The sequence below is a fragment of the Ictidomys tridecemlineatus genome, chromosome 16, assembly GCF_052094955.1.
Source record: "Ictidomys tridecemlineatus isolate mIctTri1 chromosome 16, mIctTri1.hap1, whole genome shotgun sequence".
Classification (NCBI taxonomy): domain Eukaryota; kingdom Metazoa; phylum Chordata; class Mammalia; order Rodentia; family Sciuridae; genus Ictidomys; species Ictidomys tridecemlineatus.
Genome location: NC_135492.1, coordinates 53,189,238 through 53,208,776, shown reverse-complemented (window position 1 = coordinate 53,208,776; position 19,539 = coordinate 53,189,238). Strand labels below are relative to the sequence as shown.

Sequence of the window (19,539 nt, the reverse complement as noted above, 5' to 3'; positions counted from 1 at the left end):
AAAATCCCCAAACCGACTTAAGTCCAAACCCCACCAACTGGAAACTCTATAAGAAAAACTCTGCATCACCCCTGCTGCAGGATCACAGAATTCATCAGCACCCCAGTCTGTCCCAACCAATACTGGGAGATTGGAAGCTGGCAGCAAGGTGAGGAACACAAGGACACTGACTGTACCTACAGAACCAAATAAATACATAAATAAATAAACTGAAAATCCAACCCTGCCAGCAGATTTGACCACCACAATAGATACAAGCCTTCTACAACCTATTAAGATGTTTTTCTTCCTTTTTCTTCTTTTTTCCTTCATATTCCCATATTTAACTTTTTACAATTTTTAATGTTTTTTTTCAATTTTATTGTTTTATAATCTTTAGTGGTTTTTTATTTTAATGATTTAGTTTTTTCAGAATTTTTTAAGCATCATTTTATTATATTATTTTCTTTTTTCCATTGTGGCATGATTTTGTGTGTGTGAGGGTGCATATGTGCTTGTGTATGCCTCTATTCATTATTTAGCCTAGATTACACTTAGGTGGAATGCAATTATATTCAAGTGATTTTGATCTTACGTTTGCTGGTTCATTTTCACCTGGGTTCTGGGACCTCTGGTCTTTCCTTTATCACTCTCTTCCCCCAGTAATAGCAACAATATCCTATTCCTTTCTCTTTTTTCTTTTTCACTATGTTCAGTTAACTTATTCCTTCTTCACTATTAATACCTGCTGTCTCCTGCCTTTTCCTCTGATCACTCTTTCAAACACTTCAAACTTTCTCTTACTTTCTACCCTATTTTCTCTTAAGAAACTTGATCCCACTAAATAACAGAAATTTTATGGTTTATTTAATTCCTACCTCATTCTTGGTTTTGGAACTATTAATATAGTGGACAACATAGCAGAAACCTGCTGGTGAATGCTTGATCTAATTCATATTTTTTGATGCTGGTACTCTTATCAAATGCTGAACCATATATATATATATATATATATATCAGTTAGTCTTATAGTGTCAAAAGAAGGCACCAGACATTTGTTTTAAGGCTTTACCTCTGTTGTTGACATTAGTGCCCTCTGACTCCAGTCTCCCTCAGTGAGGGGCTGCAAAGAGACTGTCACATTTGAAGATCACAGGGTAGAAATCCTGTTACTGAAAAATACATCTCAACCAAACTACAGTGAATCTCACCCCTTACACAATCTGCCTGAGCCCTGACATTTCTCCAGCTCAAAGAATTGAGGAGACAAAAGTCCCAAACAAAGACCCAAAGAGAAAGAGGGACTGCAGGTCCCATCCCTTAACATCTACTCATATAAAAAACAGAAGTCCCAGAACAGATCAGATAATTACACACAAAAGGACACATATAAAAAAGAGGAAAGGGAATCTACCTCAATTAATGTGCAGGTCCAAGACCTCTGAAGACATGAGGAAACAGGAAAATCACCCACCAAAAAATCACCCAATGAAGGATCCACATTGGTGTGGATGAAATCCCAGAGAAAGATTATGAAAAACTGGACTATTAACAAATTCAGTGAAGTAAAAGATGATCTTACTAATGAATTAAGAGGACAAATACAGGAGATGAAAGACCAATAAAGAAATAGTAAAAAGAGACCAAGCAGAACTAGAAATGAAAGACAAAATTCATTCACTTTAAGGCATCACTAACATTAGGTAACATAAAAAGTGAAATTTCAGGTCTTAAAGACAGGGTATATGAGTATGCAGAATATAACAAAGGGAAAAAAGTTATACAACATGACCAAAATATACAGGACCTCTGGGACAACATTAAAAGACCATCCCTGAGAACCATAGGCATAGAAGAGAATATAGAGAAATAAGATAAAGATAGTAGGAACATTTTCAAACATTTTCCCATATCGGAACTAAGAGAAATATCCACATACAGAAAGTGTACAGGACCCCAAATAGACCTGATCAAATAAAAAGTTCTCCAAGACACATTATAACTAAAATGCTGAATGTATAAGAATATTAAAAGTTGCAAGAGAGAAACATCAGGTCATATTTAGAGGCAAATCATTAAGGCAAATCATTTTCTATTCAGACCCTAAAATCAAGGAGAACCTAGAATGAGATATGTCAAGCTTTAAAAGAAAACAACTGCCAGGCAAAACTACTGGATTGTGCAAATTACACTTTCAAACTCAAGGGGAAAAAAAACCTTTTGTGACCAGAATAAACTGAAGAAATCTGTGACCAACAAGCCAGCAATATAAAGAATAGTCAAAACTGCATACTGAGGAAGAGGAATTAAAAAACCAACCCCCAAGCTCCCAAATACAGGAAGATAAGTAGAATAATATTTTAGTAAATAAGAATCAAGGAAGCATTGAATATAGCAAAAAATCAGAATGGCAAGAATCCACTAACATATTCATACTAACAATGTTAATAGTCTCAACTCCCCAATTAAAAGACTTAGATAAATAGATCAGAAAAACAAGATGCAACTATGTTATTTAGAACACACTCCTCTTAAAGGAAAAGACATTTATAAGCTAAAGGTGAAAGGATGAAAAAAATATTCCATGCAAATGAACCCCAAATATAAGCAGGGCTAGCTATTCTCATATTAGAGAAAGTAGATTTAAAGCAAAAATTGATCAGGAGAGACAAGGAATGCCATTCCATCCTGGTAAAGGAACAATGCAATAAGAAAATAACAAATATTTATGCCACAAATGACAGCAACTTAATTACATTAAAAAGTACTCCATGGCATTAAATCTCAGATAGGCCCAAACACAATAATACTGTGTGATTTCAACACACCCTTATGACTAATAGATAGGTTGTCACAATATAAAATCAATAGAGATAATTATTATAATAATATTGCAAATCAAATTGACTCAGCAGACATCTACACAATATTCCACCTCCAAACAGCTGAATTTACCTTCTCAGTAATTCATGGAACTTTTTTCACAATAGACCATATTCTACTTCACAAAGTAAATCTAAGTAAATACAAAAAAGTTAATATAAATCTATAATGGAATGAAAATAGAAATCAACAGCAAGAAAAATAAGAGATCACAAAAACACGTAGAAATTGAACAATCTTGAAGAATGCATCAAAGAAATAATGGGAGTAGAAATCAAGAAATTTGTAGAAATGAGAGCAGATGCAACATATCAATATCTCTGGGACAGCATGAAAGCAATTCTAAGAGGAAAATTTACAGCACTGAGTGCCTACATTAAAGAAAAAAAAAATAGATCCCAAATCTCCATTTGTGCCCCACCTCAAAGCCATGGAAAAAGAAGAACAAACTAATACCAAAATTAGTAGGAGACAGGAAATAATTAAGAGGCGAGACAAATTAATGAAATTGAGAATAAAAAGTACACAGGATCAAGGTAACAAAGAGTTGTTTCTTCAAAATGATAAGATTGATAAACTCTTAGTCAAAAGAAAGATAAGTCTCAAATAAATACAACCAGAGATGAAAAAAGGGATAAAACTGTTAAACTGTTCTGAAATTCAAAGCATCATTAGAAATTATTTTGAAATATACTCCAAAAAACTGAAAAATCTAGAAGACATTGGCCAATTTCTAGATATACATGACTTCCTTAAATTGAATCAGGAAAATATAGAAAACCTAAAAAGACAAATATTCAATAGTGAAATTGAAACAGTAATTAAAAGCTTTCCAAAAAAAAAAAAAAAGAAAAGAAAGAAAAAGAAAAGAAAAGCCCAGGATCAATGGATTTCAACTCAGTTGTACTGGATATTTAATGAAGACCTAATGTCAGTCTTTGTCAAATTAGCCCATGAACTTGAAAGGGAAGGAACTCTCCCAAATACATGCTATGAAGCCAGCATAACCCTGATTCCAAAACAGACAAAAGACACATCAAAGAAAGAAAACTACAGATCAATATCCTTCCATGAACATAGATGCAAAGACCCTTAATAAAACATTAGGAAAATGCTTTCAAAAATACATCAAGAAGATAATACATCATGATCAAGTGGGATTCATTCCAGGGATGTAAATTTGTTTCAATATTCACAAATCAATAAACATAATTCATCACTTCAACAGGGTTAAGAACAAGAAAATCACATGATCATCTTAGAATATACAGAGAGATCTGTGTTATAATCTAGCACTCATTCATGTAAAAAATACTGGAGAAGCTAGGGATGAAAGGAACTTATGTTAACATCATAAAGGCTATTTGTAACAAACCCAAGCCAGCATATGGAGAATGCAGAAAAACTAAAAGCATTTCCTCTAAAGTCATCTACAGGACAAGGCTATCCACTTTCACCAATCTTGTTGAATATAAACCTTGAAACATTAGCCAGAGTGATCAGGAAGAAAAGAAAATCAAAGGGATACAAATATGAAAATAAGTCAAATTATCTTTGCAGATGAAATGTGCCTATGTCTATAAGATACCCACCGCCCCCCCCCCAAAAAAAAAAACCACCAGAAGATTTCTAGAGCTTATGAGTTCAGCAGAATAGCAGGATTCAAGATCAACACCCACAGATCAATATCTTCTCATATTCCAACAGTGATTCACTTAAAAAATCAGGATAACCATCCTGTTTATAATAACCTATAAAAGTGAATTAATCTAACCAAGGAGGTAAAAGTGCTCTACAATGAAAATTATAGAACACTGAATAAATAAGATGAAGAAAACCTTATAAGATGGAAAGATTACCCCTTAATTAATATTAATTCTGCCTAATTGAGAAAAATGGTGTTGGATTGCTATATGTAGAAAACAGTGAAACTAGATCCCTATCTTTCACCCTGCACAATTCAAATTGAAATGAATCAAAGACTTAAAATTAGGCCAGAAACTTAAAACAGGGTCAACACTCCATCACAATGCTGCTAGCACTCTTCCTTAACAAGCCCCGCAAAGCACAAGAAATAAAACCAAGAATCAATAAGTGGGATGCTGTCAAACTGAAAATCTTCTGTACAGCAAACAAAATGATCAAGAACATGAAGACACAGCCTACAGCATGGGAGAAAATCTTGGCCAGCTACTACTTTGATAGAAGATTAGCATCCAGAAGTATATACAGAACTCAAAAAACTTAACACCCAGAAAAAAAAGAGCCCCAATCATCAAATGGGCAAAAGAACAAAACAGAAACTTTTTAAAAGATGAAATATAAATGACCAACAAATATATTAAAAAAAGTTGAACATCTCTAGCAACCAGAAAAACATAGTATTAAGTATATCACATGCTAATATTAAGACTACAAATTCATGTCAGTGCAATGGATTGTAAACTGTCACTGGAAACATATACACACAGACATATACAAACACAAATATAAACCACATAATATATACCGTGGCTACCTACAGGTGTTGGGATCTGGAATAATTTTTTGTCATTTTCATTTTCTCATTTTCTAAAATAAGCATGTAATTTACATGAAGTCATACAAACAGAGATATGTGTTAGAAATTCCCTCTAAATAAGTTTTATGTAATCTCTCAACACTTTCCTCTCACCACTTCCAGTCCATAGCTGGGCCAGCACTCTTTTGGGGACAGCCCCTTTGTTCTGTCACTTTGGAAATCAGCAAATGATTTCAGAAGTCACCCCTTATAAGCTGTGGCTTTCACATTCTTTGTCCCCAGGCTTTTCTTTTCCAGTCCATCTCCATGAAGCTCTTTCAATCACAGATCTCATCTGCAGTGCAGAACTGAGTCTTTTTTAGGTCTTCCCTGCCTTCCTGGCCCCAAGCCCAAGGTGCAGATTGTTCCCCTGCCTCCTGTGACATTCAGTTTACACTCACAGCCTGGGGGAAGTCCTTCATCAAACAGCCAAAATCCACGTAGTCCTTTCCTATGCCCATACCCTTTGCCCAGGCAATTCTGTGTGCCATTGTCTGGACAGAACACACCTTAGATATGGCTGCTTTCATGCCTGAAGACTAAATCCATCAGTCTGCAGTGTTGCTGCCTATGGAACTGGCCATGTTATTTACAGAATTTCTCCTTTGGCTGAGTCTGTTGAGTTGTGGGAGATTGTGGAATAGAGGTAGATAGGTAGGAAGGCGGGACCTTCCAGTTCCTGGTAATGTCCCATCTGTCTATAGGTGCCTGGATCCTTACTTGTGTTTGGTTCTCATATAGGAACCACCATATTTTCTTATATACAAAAGGTACCTGGTAGATGTGTTTTGGGAAGGTCAGAAAAAGGAAGGAATAAAATATTTTTTCCTCAATAAAATATTAGTCTGTAACCCTGTGGCTTTTCCCTGTTGAATGTTTTTTGAAAATCAAATTTGATTCCTAAGTAGCTGAATTATTTGGTCTCATGATTATCACAAATTGTTAGACTTAGTTATTTCTCACTATATCTGTGGAAGTTGAATATGAGACTAATTTCCTTAACCCATTTTGTACTGTTGCCAATTGTGGAACACCTATGAAAGCTTAGATTGACCAATATAATAACCCATGGTCACTTCAAAATAATTACTATTTTCACAGAACTGAAAACTTGGGACTTAATGAGTTAAATATATCTGAGGTAAAACATATATCTTATCATATTAAGTTATGTAGAGAGTCCTACTAGGTTGTTTCCTTGTCCCAGAATTCAGAGGCAGAGCACTGTTATTTAATCTGCCTGCGAGTGTGGGCCTACAGAATTTGTACTTTTATACTATCTCTACCGCTGTGTGTTGTGTTTTTTCTTCATTTTAGAAAGAGGATATTCATTATTTTATTTTTTAAAGAGAAAAATAAAATAGGAGGGGTGATAAAAAATATTGCATAGCAATTATCAAGAATACAAATAACATTAAATGTTGGTGAGGATGTGGGGAAAAAGATATATTCATACATTACTGGTGGGACTGCAAATTAGTGCAACCTCTTTGGAAATAAGTATAGAGATTCCTCATAGAAGTAGGAATGGAACTACCATATGACTCAGCTAGCCCACTCCTCTGTATTTATTCAAAAGAACTAAAATCAGCATACTACAGTGACACAGCTATATCATTGTTTATAGCAGCACAATTTACAATAGCCAAGCTGTGGAACCAACATAGGTGTCTTCCAATAGATGAATGGATAAAGAAAATGAGGTATTTATACACAATGAAGTATTATTCAGCCATAAAGAAGAATGACATGGCTTTTGCTATTAAATGGATGGAACTGGAAATTATCATGCTAAGCAAAATAAGCCAGTCCCCCAAAATAAAATGTTGAATGTTTTCTCTGATATGCAAAAGTTAATCCAAAATGGGGAGAGGGGTAAAGAGTATAGAAGAAAGTTCAGTGGAGTCAAAGTGGAATGAAGGGAAGGGAGGAGGGATAGGACAGGGAATAACAGTGAAATGAATTTGACCTAACTTTCCTGTGTACAGATATGAATACATCACAGCGAATCTGACTATCATACACATCCACAAGGCACTAATTAAAAAAAATTATAAGTAAATTGCAGAAAAATTAGTAGAGTAGAGGGAAAAGAACAGGATGAGGGAGGAGTGGAGGTGAAGGGAAAGTCTGGGAATTGAATTAGAGCAAATTATATTCCATGCTTTTATAATTTTGTCAGAAATTATTAATGTTATGTATACTAAAAAACCAATAAAACAAAATAAAAAGAATATTTACACAGAAGGTCTTTTAAAGAGAAATGTTAGAAATCTAATATTTTAAAATCAATACTGCTGTTTTAAAGTGACTCCTTTATGTAGTTGTTTTGGAACAAACCTGCTCAGTTCATCAAAAGCAAAACAAATACTTTCTCTTTTAATTGTAAGAGAAAGCTGCCTCTTCAGACTTGGGTTGCTCCTGTGGTTTGGTGTGTGTGAGAGTTAATACTAAAGACATGTGTCCATGCTGGTTTTGCACAACCTGCTGCATTTGAAGTCCCACCAGAGACCTCTGCTTGTCTACTTCCACAGCAGACAGGAGGTACTGTTGGTGTTTTGTTTCCCAAACTGAATTTTAAGTTTCTCGAGTGTGAGAATTACCGACTCTTCCATGTGTGAGTCTGTGTCTTGCAGGAAAGGAGAACATTTGTTGATCTAGTTTACTTAAGTTTATATTATTTTATAAAACAAATGCTGCTTGTATAGTGTGAAAAGTTCGTCTTGGCAATCTGGATTTGCACATGTTGGAGATTAGTTTTAAGATGCATGTAAAGAGCAGTGTTAATTTTTTAAATTAATTTGTGATCTGGATATAGAATTTGCTTTATTCTTCATTCTCCAGAAGAGTTTTTACTGTTATAGATTTTTTTATATTTTCATAAAATTTATAGTTAAGATGTTTTATTTTGATCTTTTTTCTCTCTAGAAGAGCTTTTCTTTCCTATCTATAATGCTGAATTTTCTAAATATAAGAAGTAAAAATTTCCACAGTGAAAGAGGGGTGCAAATGTAGGCTTTCTTCTCCAGTCCCCTCCCTCCTTCCCTTCCTTTTTTTTTTTTTCCTTAAGCTGGGTACAGTGGTGCACACCTATAATCCCAGTGACTCAGGAGACTGAGGCAGGAGAATCACAAGGAAGATCCTGTCTCAGAACTTAAAACAATAAAATAAAAAGGGCTGGGATGTGTTTCAGTGATAGAGCACCCCTGGTTTTAGTCCCTAGAACCACGAAAAAAATAAAAACCGGAAGTCATGAAGTCTTCTCTTAGATTCTGCAATATAACTGCTTTGTTTCAGAGCCCTATTCATATGTGCTATGGTTTGGATATGAGGTTGTCCCCCCAAAACCCCAATGTTAATGGAGGAGGTGAAATGGTTAGATTATGATAACCAGGGGATTAATCCATTTGATGGGTTAATAGTTTGAATGCATTATGGGTGTTGACAGGCAGATGGGCTGTGACTTGAGGAGGTGGGTCACTGGGGTGTGCCTTGGGGATTGCGGATTTTGTCCTTGGCTCCTTTGACCCTCTCTCTGCTTCCTGGATGTCATGCCCTTCCACCATGACATTCTGCCTTATCTGGACCCAAAACAGTGTAGTCCACGGACTGAACCTCTGAAACCACAAGCCCAAAATAAGTCTTCCCTCCCCTAGGTTGCTTAGGTCTTGCTTTGGTCACAGTGACATGGAGCTGGCCAACACTTTTCAGGAGGAAGAGTTTCCATGTCTTTTTTAACCCTGGCCTCTACACATTGTCCTTGCTGCTGCTGCTTCAAGGCACACATGGGCAGAACTCCTGTGCTTGCCCTTGCTTTTGTCTTTGCATTCACTTCTCCACAGACTTAAATAATAGTTGAAATGCTTGAAATGATTTATGCATGTGGAGTGATGTCTCCATTCTCTCTGTTCACGTTCCTTTTCTTTACTAATGGTCTGGTGAGCACCTTGTATAGGTGCCTTTTATTGGAGACTGTATTCCCTCTAAATGCATCTCCTAAGCTGAAAGAAATGGGCCATAATCATATAAACGCAGAGTATCTCTTGTGAAATTTACAAAAAAGGCAATGTCCTTATCCCTGAGGCGTGGAACCTAAGAGTCTTTTCCCTCTCGCCATGAGATTGCTCTTTCTGCTAATGTTGATTAAGTGTATCACATCAATGGCTGTTGTGACACAGGCAAAAATGAATGATTTGGCTGGAAATCTCTGTTGAAAGGTGTAAATCTCTCAAAGTTTTTAGTTATCTACATTTTTCTCTTCTTGTTGAGATAGGAGAGATTGGCTCCCAGTCTCTATGGATTGTTTCACTCCTAGTTCATAAAATCGCAATTAATAATGGTGAGCTAAGATCATTCTGGATTTGATGTACTACCCTATCATCATTGGAAGAGAGTCTTTAAATCTGCTGTTTAATAACTGATAGGGACTTTGTACTGATTAATTCATCAGGTCGTCATCTCAGGCTGACATAGCAACTTCTAGGCCTCCGCTCCATTGGGATCAGAGCATCATTTCATACGAAATGGACTGACTACTTTATAGGCTGAGTTGGGAGGAAATTTCAACTGCCAACTGTAGGATGTGCCACTGGAATTTAATTTGTTGACCTATGAGAACACGGAAGATCTCATCTTTCCCTGAACTTTCTAAACATAAAATAAGGTTATCAGAGAATCAAAATGATTCTGGCATTAGACCTTTAGTCGAAGCCAAGACATTTAAGTGCTGCTCCTTCCTGAAATGTACAGTGCTTCATCAGCAGCATGTCAGGTACTTAGAAAATATTGCCCCTCGTGGAGCAAAGCTCTCGAAGGGGGTCACTGCTTCCTGGCTCTTGGAGTAGACTGGGGCAGTGCAGCAGGTGATCACCTTTGTGCTGATGTGGGACTGTGTGCTTCTGAAGAAACACAGCCTCTCCTCCGTGTAGCCTTGCAGTGCTGTTGCCCAGGGTCCCCTGCTGCCTGGCCTGGAGGTGGACTCATGGTTGAAGTTGCTGACCTCTCTCACAGTCCAGAGGAGGGCTGAGGACAGAAGCATTCTGTGGAGCTCCTTTATTCCAGGAGGGCTGACCTGAACATATTGTCTTCCTCTCACACTCACAGGAGCTGGATTGGTCCCTGCCTCACGTGGGCTTCAGCTTGCCTTCCGTCCTGTGAGCTGCTCTCCTACCCTCCCATAAACCCCTTCTAACTTATCCAGACTCAGTGTCCATAATTTTCCTCTTAAGAGCTGATAAAGTTATCTTTCAGTTTTGCTAAATTTTGGAAGTAGCATGCCTAGTTCTTTAGGGATAATTACTACAATGTGAGCTGTGTCTTTGGTAGGCATTCCCAGGGGAAAGAGGTTAGTGGAATTCAAATTGCCCATCTGGGTGGAGGAAAGGCTCCAGAACTCCTTCCTGGCTGAAGTCCCTGTCTGTGCTCATGGGCTGCCAATCTTCTTTTGGGCCAAAATGTTCCAGTAACTCTTGCTTTCTGTCCCCTTTTGAGCATGACACATTTTTTTTCTAGCACCTTTGAACTTGCCATTTCTTTAATCAGAAATTTTATTTCATTTTTATTCCTTCAGGGTCTAAGCAAAATCTCAAGGAGAATGTCGTTGTCTGTGTTACCCCACATAGATCAACTGATGCTACATATTCTGCACATACTGTTGGCCCAGTGGCAATGCTCACAGAGATGTTCCTGGTTCCTTCCATACGTGACCTATCCTGATCCCCCCTTGGCTGGTCAGCCTCTTGTACTTCTCCAGTCAGTGTTGCCATCATGCAGCGTCTCAAGCCAGGAGTCACCTTGACTTCCTTTCTTTCCGTCACCCCACACCAAAGCAACAGCCAGTTTCTTTAGGCTCCAGTTCCAAATAGATTCCTCATCCACTTCTTCCACCTTCCCAGGGACATTCTATCCCTGTCATCATCTTTGGCTTGACCAATCACAATCTTCTGTGCTTTCTTTTTGTTGATGTCTTCATCTCATGCAATATACATGATTGCTCACATCCCCTAGCTTAGAATCTCCAGTGTCTGCTCATTCCCAGTAGGAAAACCTATCCAGTGCCCCACCTGGCCAGCAAGCTCCCACCTTCCAACACAAGCACCTCCCTTCCCTCCCTCCCTCCCTCCCTCCTTTGTCTTTTTGTTTTTATCCTTCCTGTCCAGTCTCTGAACACAGCCTCTGCTCCCTGTTGGGTTGCTCCTTAGAAGTTTTACAGAGCTGAGCTGGCTCCTTTTTATCATTGAATTCTCAGCTAGGTGCCCCTCCCCAGGGCTGACACCCACGCAGCTGATTCCATACCAGTCTCTAGCATGACCCTGGTCTCAAGCAGTGACCCTGGTCAGATTTACCTGGAATGTCTGCTGCGGGTTGAACATGTCCCCTGGAAGGCATGTGTGAGAATGGGTGACCTAGTCAGAGGCATCACCATGTGAGGGCTCTTGACCTTGGACCTCTTTGCCCCCAAACTGCAAAAATTCATTTTTCCCAAATCACCCAGTCTGCGGTATTCTGTTGGTATCTGTGGGATTCAACAGAGACTGAGGCAAAGTCCTTGTTTTACTCAGTGATGTGACTCCCTAGGGTACGTCTTCATATCTGATTTCCATGCATAAAACAAAACAACATTCTATTTCTCTGTTGCCTTCTCCTCTACCCTCCTTTGGCTGCTATGTAACACATTTTTACAAATTAATGGAAAGTACAGAAGTAAGAGCTAATGATTCCATTTCCTGTGTTTACATAGTAAAGAGATGTCCAGATAGGCTACTTGTGAATTAACAATTTAAAATAGGCATTACCCGGGCTGCATTTTTAAGCCACACACACACACACACACACACACACACACACACACACACCCTTTTAGAAAGGAGAATTATCTGAGTGACAGAATTAGAATGAGTTAATATTTAGGCATTATAGCAGAGCTCTTAGTTCCTTAAGCACTGGAATCGTTGACATTTTCCTCTTTTGGAATCTGTGCCTTTAGTTGTCTGTAGGTTCAAGAGGAGCCACATCAGATGGTTCCTAAATTGAATAAAATGAAAGTTTTGGAATCATTTTAATGTTCATGACCTCAAATTAATATTTGAGCAAGTGAATAAATCACCTTCACTTGGAATTAAAGGGAAGTCCATGGTTTTATGAATGCCAATAAATGTAAGATGCTCACTTTCTCCATCTCATTTGCAAATAAGCTGAGGTCAGAAACAAGGCAGAATTTCAGGCTTTGCCTTACATTCAGTAGGGAACTTGGGGAACATGGATTTTTGGACCTCTAGGATATTTTCCAGTATTTTGGATTGTTAGTTTCTAATGTTTATTAATTCTGATTAAATGATAACCAGTGTATTCAAGATGCCAGGTCATTGTTTGGGTGCATTGAGTGTACATTTATACCTTGGCATGATTTTGTTCTTTCCCAATCATGACTATGAAGAGAAAAATCCTCTAAAACAATCACAGGTAGCTAGTCTTTGGAAGAAGAGTTTTTTATTTCAATATTCTTAATTTCACATTATCTAGGTTAAATGATTATTATCTTAACTTTGCTTATACATATATGTAAATACATACTATATATATGTAAGTATGGGTATAGAGACAGGTAGGTAGGGAGATGATTGATTGGTAGATATCTGTGCTGTTATAGCCATGTTTATGGAAAATCAGTTTCAGGAAATTGTATTAGATTTTGTCTAGATGCAAACTCTTATGGCAGCAGTTACCAACTGGCAACTGTGGACTGACAGATACCCACAGAACCTGGCTTCACTTGTTCTGCCTGATATCTTATTGTTGTCTTTGTAATCATTTTATTACTTAATCTTTAGCAGTGAAGAGATTTCACATAGAAACCCAGACTTCCAGTTTCTATTGAAAACTCAGGAGACACTAAAGAATTGCCACAAACACTGGTGATGCTGTCATTTTAAACTGCAAATGGCAACAATTTAAGGGCCTCCAACCCCTCATGCAATTTTTCTCTTCCTTGTCAAATGGTGTGAGCTGCAAGCTGAAATGCTCACTGAAATGCTTACCCAGAAGGCTCCCTGACTTAATGGGACTATCTTGTTCCACCTGTTTTTCCTCCCAATTTCTATGTTACATCAATTTTTTCTTCATATAGTTTTTCACTCAGGACCTATTTTCCTGTCTTAGCCACCATTCTCTTCCTTTTCGTCCTTTCCTCTGCCTGCCCTACACCACTCTGCACACCCGTTAGATTTACAGACTGATATGAACATTAGTCCCTGCTCTCAGATCCACAGTAACAACATGGAACCAATGTCCAACCACTTGACATGAAGTTGAGATTCAGTTGTTTTCCCCTTTTCTAATGTGTTAAGGCACACAAAGACAGCCAGCCAACACACCCACTTCCCTCACTCCAACACAGCCTCTCCAGCCTCCCTGGTGGCTTTGCTCCTGGCTTTAACTCCTCTTCACCAGTGCAGAGAGATGGTGAGTGGCCTTCAGGTCACTTGGGTCCAATTACATGATACAGTTCCCTTTCTTGGTGTTTATTTCAAGATCAAGTCTTGTTTCTCTGATTATCTTAAAGCAAGTTTTCTCCAAAAATGTCCGTGAACATCTTATTTCAGAATCAGTTGTCTTGCTCTTTAGCATTATTTTCTAATTCCTTCAGTTAGATCCCAAGAATCAGACATGTGTGATTTTAGAAATTAGAAGTTCAGGGCAACACAAGTGGTATTGGTAGGTGACTTGATGGCTTGAGAGAGGGTGAAATAAGATTCAGTTCAGTTCTGCCTGTGGTGTTTCTCAAACCGTTTCACCTTAGTTATTGAGATAGCCCTGGGTGTGGCTTTCCTCAGCTGAGCTCTCAAGCCCTTGATCCATGTGAGGGCAGATAAGAGCCTTTCTTCTTTCCCACAAAAGCAAAAGAATTAAACAATAAGATCCCTGAACACAAGCGCTCTAAGACTTTGTCTGTATAGTGCCACAGTTAATAAACCCTGGATTGCATCTGAAAGATGTTTGGAGGTGAGGAGTTAGAAAACTAGCTGCCTTCGGGATGGGGAAGAGAGCGCTGACTCTCTGGCACCCTGCCATGCTTGCAGAAGGTCCTGTGCTATGCTGGGTGCCCTGAGCATACCGCCCAGCGGGTGGCGCTTCAACCTGAACTCAGCAAGGAAAGGGTTCCTCTGGTGGCAACAGAGGCTCTGCCCTGCGAGATGTAGAGATCTCACCACTTTTGTTATCTGAGAAGAAAACTGTTTTGAAAACCTTAAAGCATTTTTGTATTTCACTTTTATAAAGTGGGGTGGTGGGAAGAAGGTTGATGAATTTAAAACTTTTATTGATTGTTGTTGGGGAAGTCCCTTGAGCAAGTGGTTTAATTAAAAGAATAGAAGTTGGAACCTGGGGGTCTGGGTTTGAGATTCAGTCGGCAACTTACCTGTTCTGCAAGTTTGAGCAAGATGCAAAGTTTCCCCTAACTGCAAACCCATAATCAGTAAAACAGAGACAATTCTACTGCACACCAGATTGTAGGCATCAAAGGGATGTACACAGAACACTGGAAATACACAGTGCTGTTTCCAGTACAGGTGTTTATGATGTGAGCCACACGCTTTCAAAAAACATAACTGTACTACTTTGAGTCATGTTTTAAAAAGGAAAAGAAACAGAAATAATGGAATCTCATTCCCATAATCTCACAAAGCAGGTAGTCTAATCTCCAGGCAAGGAAACTGAGGCTCAGAAAGGTGAGGTACCATGTCGCAGTCACACAGCCAGTGAGCAGCAAAGTGCAGATCTAATGCCAGGTCTGCCTGACTTCTGATGTGCTCTTTCCCCTGCATGATTTGTCTTTTATTTTATTTTATTTTTAATATAAGCCAATTCATATACTTTTTCTTAATTGCAAAAGAGAAAGACAGTTATGTTTGAAAACTAACCCATCCTGATAATTCCTAATTAAGATGTTGTCATATTGAATCTGGCTCAATTTCCTTTTATGAAATATTGTAAACATAATTTGAGTGTAGCTTAAATGAAGTGTCCAAATGGGATAATACAAGTCAGCTGGGAAATTAGACTTTATAGATTACAAGAATTCAATGCCTATGTTGTACTTAATGGACATAATATTTTTAAAGAAAATTCTTCAGGAAACAATTGATTGGTCTATCAATTTCATTACTATATCTCTATGAGACACCCACAGCTTAGAGCAATTAAAGTAAAAATAAGTAATATGAGCTTCACTGTGTGTAGCAGGGAGGAACAGCTCTATCTCCATGGATTTGGGGTTCATGAGAGAAGCAAGGGGTGTTTTGAGCCAAGTTATTTTTTCCTTCCCTGTTGTTTTTAAAGCGGTCTATTTAACAGATCTTTTGATAAAAAGAAGTTAGAGAATTTTCTAGCCCTGTGGCTTTTGAAGAGACTAATTATGAGAGTACTTTATATCTGTGTCTACTATTTTATTAGAAATAAATTCCCTTAAAGAAACAAGTTCTTCTTATTAAATTTAGTTGCAAGCATTTGGATAAAAGAAAGGATATTTTTTTAAAGGGAATATTTTTAGTATAAGGGTAGAGGCAGGATGGGAGTGCAGTGAGATCTGGTGAAGCTGTTGGAGGTGTTGAACACTGTAGAAAAGGCCTTGTGATCAGGGATCCCGTCCTGACAGCTGACTCAGCCATCTTTCCTGGTGATCCTGCTGATGGTGGTTAGAATCATGGCCCAGGTTCGCACCACTTGGGATTTGTAACCTTGTAATTTTGGGCAAGTCCCTGGAGCTCTGTCCAGCTTTGTGGTCTCACTGGTAGATGAGGGGTGTGCAGCAAGGGGTTGTCCTGTTCAGCAGTCACCAGGACACACTGCAAGTGTTGCTAACGTCATTATTGCTGTTTGGGTTTATATAAGTTTCTTGATATTTTTATCAGTTGCCTTCTACCTCATAAGACAAGTATTAAGAATTTTAACTACTTAAGAGCTGTTTTCTTGCAATTTAGTAGACTAATTAAAAGGTGAACAAGATGGAGCATCCCTTTAGATGCAGTACCAAATCAGCTTTCTTTAAGAGATGTTAAAGACATAAATTTTATAACACCAAAAGACGAGAAAATGAAGCCTTCTGGCAAATAATCACTTTAGACCTAGTTTCCAAAGTGCACGGATGTATACTTCTCACAGGAGGGATATCGATTGTGTGTGTTTCAAGAAGCAGCCGTTTACGCATGCTGTACTGGTGGCTGCAGCGCGCTCTCTGGGAAAGGAGGCCTCCCTAATTGTGGTGAATGGTGATTCTATTTGTAGGCATTGTTTTCTACAGCAGGCTTTCCTTTCTGTGATTATTATTTAAAGATACTTGTCCTCCAATTACTTAGACTTCTTGACCATAAAGGAGAAAAACCTACAGTAGTACAAAGCCCTCAAAGAGAATATATTCCCGAGGTAAAAATGAGCATTACACCTTACCAGCAGAGTAACCTGTTTCTTGCCATAGAGAGACTTTAAGAGGGATTTCAGTACTGAAGATGCTCACGATACTACTTAGGCCACTTGTGTGACAAAAAGAAAATCAGAAGTACAAAAATCACTTGAACTCTTGAGGCCTATTATCTTCTTCTACCTTAGCATCTTTTGCTTATAAACAAAATCACAGTTTTTACACCAATATAAAAAATCAAGAGCATAAGGACTTACCTTCCTTCAACCAAGAAACATTCTTTTTGTCATTTTCAAAATGCTGGGCTGTTCCTATTTTTATCTTTTCCAGCTCAGTTTCTGACATCTAAATGTAAACAGAAATTGTGATATAAAAAATTCATTAAGAACCCAAATTTATAACACTAAGCTTTATATTTTGAGACTACTGCCATATTATGGGAAGATTTCATCTTTATAGTGTTTTACTTCATTGTTGTCCTATACTTTATCCATTTGTTATTTTAAAACATTGACATTGAGAACTGAACTTCCTATATAGTAGTAGTTCATTGTTAAGCAACAAACATTGCTAAAAGATCATCCAGTTTCTGAATACCAAAGAATAACAGATTAATAACTAGCTGTGGGTTTGTTATGAGCAAACACGTTCAGTTGCTATTTTGGTGTATCTTTATAGCCTTCTGGACAGCCTGATGCAGAGTAATATGCAAAGATATAAATAATAACATGCAAAAGAACCTTTTTAGGAATTTATGGGTGAAGTAATAAGCCGGGACCTAACCAGCCCAACTACAGCCAAAGGGAGATGTTGAGAAGACGTGTGAGGCTCCTCCAGTGCCGTGAACTTGACCTTTGTGGCTTGCTCCCAAGTAGTGTTCTACTTGGATCAGTGCCCAGGAGCTTACCTGTGTGTCCCAACAGGAGGCCCAAGGTGTGGGGCTGGGGAGCAGTGTGCTGCAGCCTCCCTGCTCTCCTGGTGTCCAGCATTCCTCTACCCTGGCAGAAATGAGCGGAGGAGCTAGCCCGCTCCTTCCTGGGTGGTGCTGGATTTGCATTGCTGCCAGAATCATCCGACTTGTGGCTGAGAGGTTTTTTTTTTTTTTTTTTTTTTTTTTTTTTAAGGTAATATAAAGCCTGTGGTTCTAAACAATGAAACCTCTCGGCTAGCACTTATTTAAAATGACATCCTGCAAAACAGGGTAAAAATATGAACTCTTCCCAAATGGACAAAGATTCCTCCATCCTTTCTTTCCACGCCTTCCATTCATTTCTTAGAATTAATATTAAAAGATGTAGAAAAAAATATATTGAAATATATATGCAGATGATTTGGGTTAAAAGGAAGCTACAATCTCTGGAAATTCATCTAGCAGTTGGTATTTTGAAAAGAACTTTTTTTCTAGTATATAAAAGCTACAGAATACATTTCAAGTTATTTTGATCATGTGCAGATATTTTTAAAATTTTGGAATAATATTCTAAGGAGCATTTATTATTAGATACTTAGGTAAGGGTCATACTATTTTCAGTGGAAGATCAAAAACTAAAAGCACCACCTTGGGTGATGAATAGTTCACCATTCCTAAAGGTTGTCATTTCCTTCATGTTTTGTTTTTTTCCCCCTAAACTGGTTTTTCTTCTGCAGTGTTCTGCCTGGACAACAATTTTATCTGATTTCCTTGTGTCCATTTACTCTGCTTTTCCAACTTCATTTCTTCTTGTACTTAGTTCCAAGAATTCTCATCTTTTAAAATCTACCTAGATCAGTCAATTTTTATACAAAATAACTTCCGATTCCTCCCATATCAATAACTTCAGCAAGTTCAGACCTTGGATGGTCAGATTTCTCTAAATGACTTCCCACACACAGTCCCACAGCCACAATTTTGTGTAGGTTCCTAGACATGCTTCTGGGGCTAGCATCCCTCTGCATTCCCCGCTTCCTCCCTGTAGCCTTTCCCTTCTCATGCATCTGAAAGTGACCTTTCCGGCCTCAGATCCGACTTGGAGCTCTTGTGTTGAGTATCTCCATTGTAGTCTCTGTAAACCTGTCCTATTTTCCTGACCGTACTCCAGGTCCCTAAGAGCTCAGTCTCTGTCTCTGTCCTGTGTATCTTGCTCCATGTTTGATCTGATCGACATCAATGAAAAATTGCTAGATAAATAAGAACAGTAGATTAAAAGCTGATGATAGCATTTTCCTTCATATCAAAGTCAGAATACACAGGATTACCAACTTCCTTTATTTGTCTTCTGTAGCTGTGGCATTAGATGCCAACTCAAGTAGTTGTAACCCTGATCTACTTCCCTTTAATCACTGTCCTTAGGAAAAGCAAATTACCTAAATTTTACATATTAGTGGGGTCAGAAAGACATTTGGAAGGCAGTAGTCGCAATGATCTTAAAGCAGTGAGTAGAGGCAGCATAGGAGCTAAAGGAGATCTAAGGTGGAAATGTCCAGACTGAAAGGGATGATGAGTACCGGTGTGGAATGAGTGGAGAGGACACCACAGACACGTTCCCTCCTGCTCATCTCTCTCCCATTTTAACATTGTTGTTAGTATTATTCCTCAGTGAAAACAATGTCTGGCTCCTCTTCAAGACAGACAAGGATGTCTCCACCAGTCAGGTAAGCATAGTTCCACAGGCACTTTGGGAGCTGGGAGCACCAGTTCCCACCCCTGAGTGTGCCATGCCTCCAG

The 19,539-nt window shown here is 38.2% G+C and overlaps 1 protein-coding gene across 1 annotated transcript in view; it reads right to left on the bottom strand.

Annotated features, from left to right (window-relative positions):
• Mdfic2 (MyoD family inhibitor domain containing 2) overlaps nucleotides 1–19,539 on the bottom strand; it is a 114,923-nt gene that overhangs the window by 76,539 nt on the left and 18,845 nt on the right. The window contains exon 2 of the mRNA XM_078033712.1: nucleotides 17,093–17,180. Coding sequence (XP_077889838.1) covers nucleotides 17,093–17,180 — 88 coding nt within the window. The remainder of the gene's footprint in view (nucleotides 1–17,092; nucleotides 17,181–19,539) is intronic.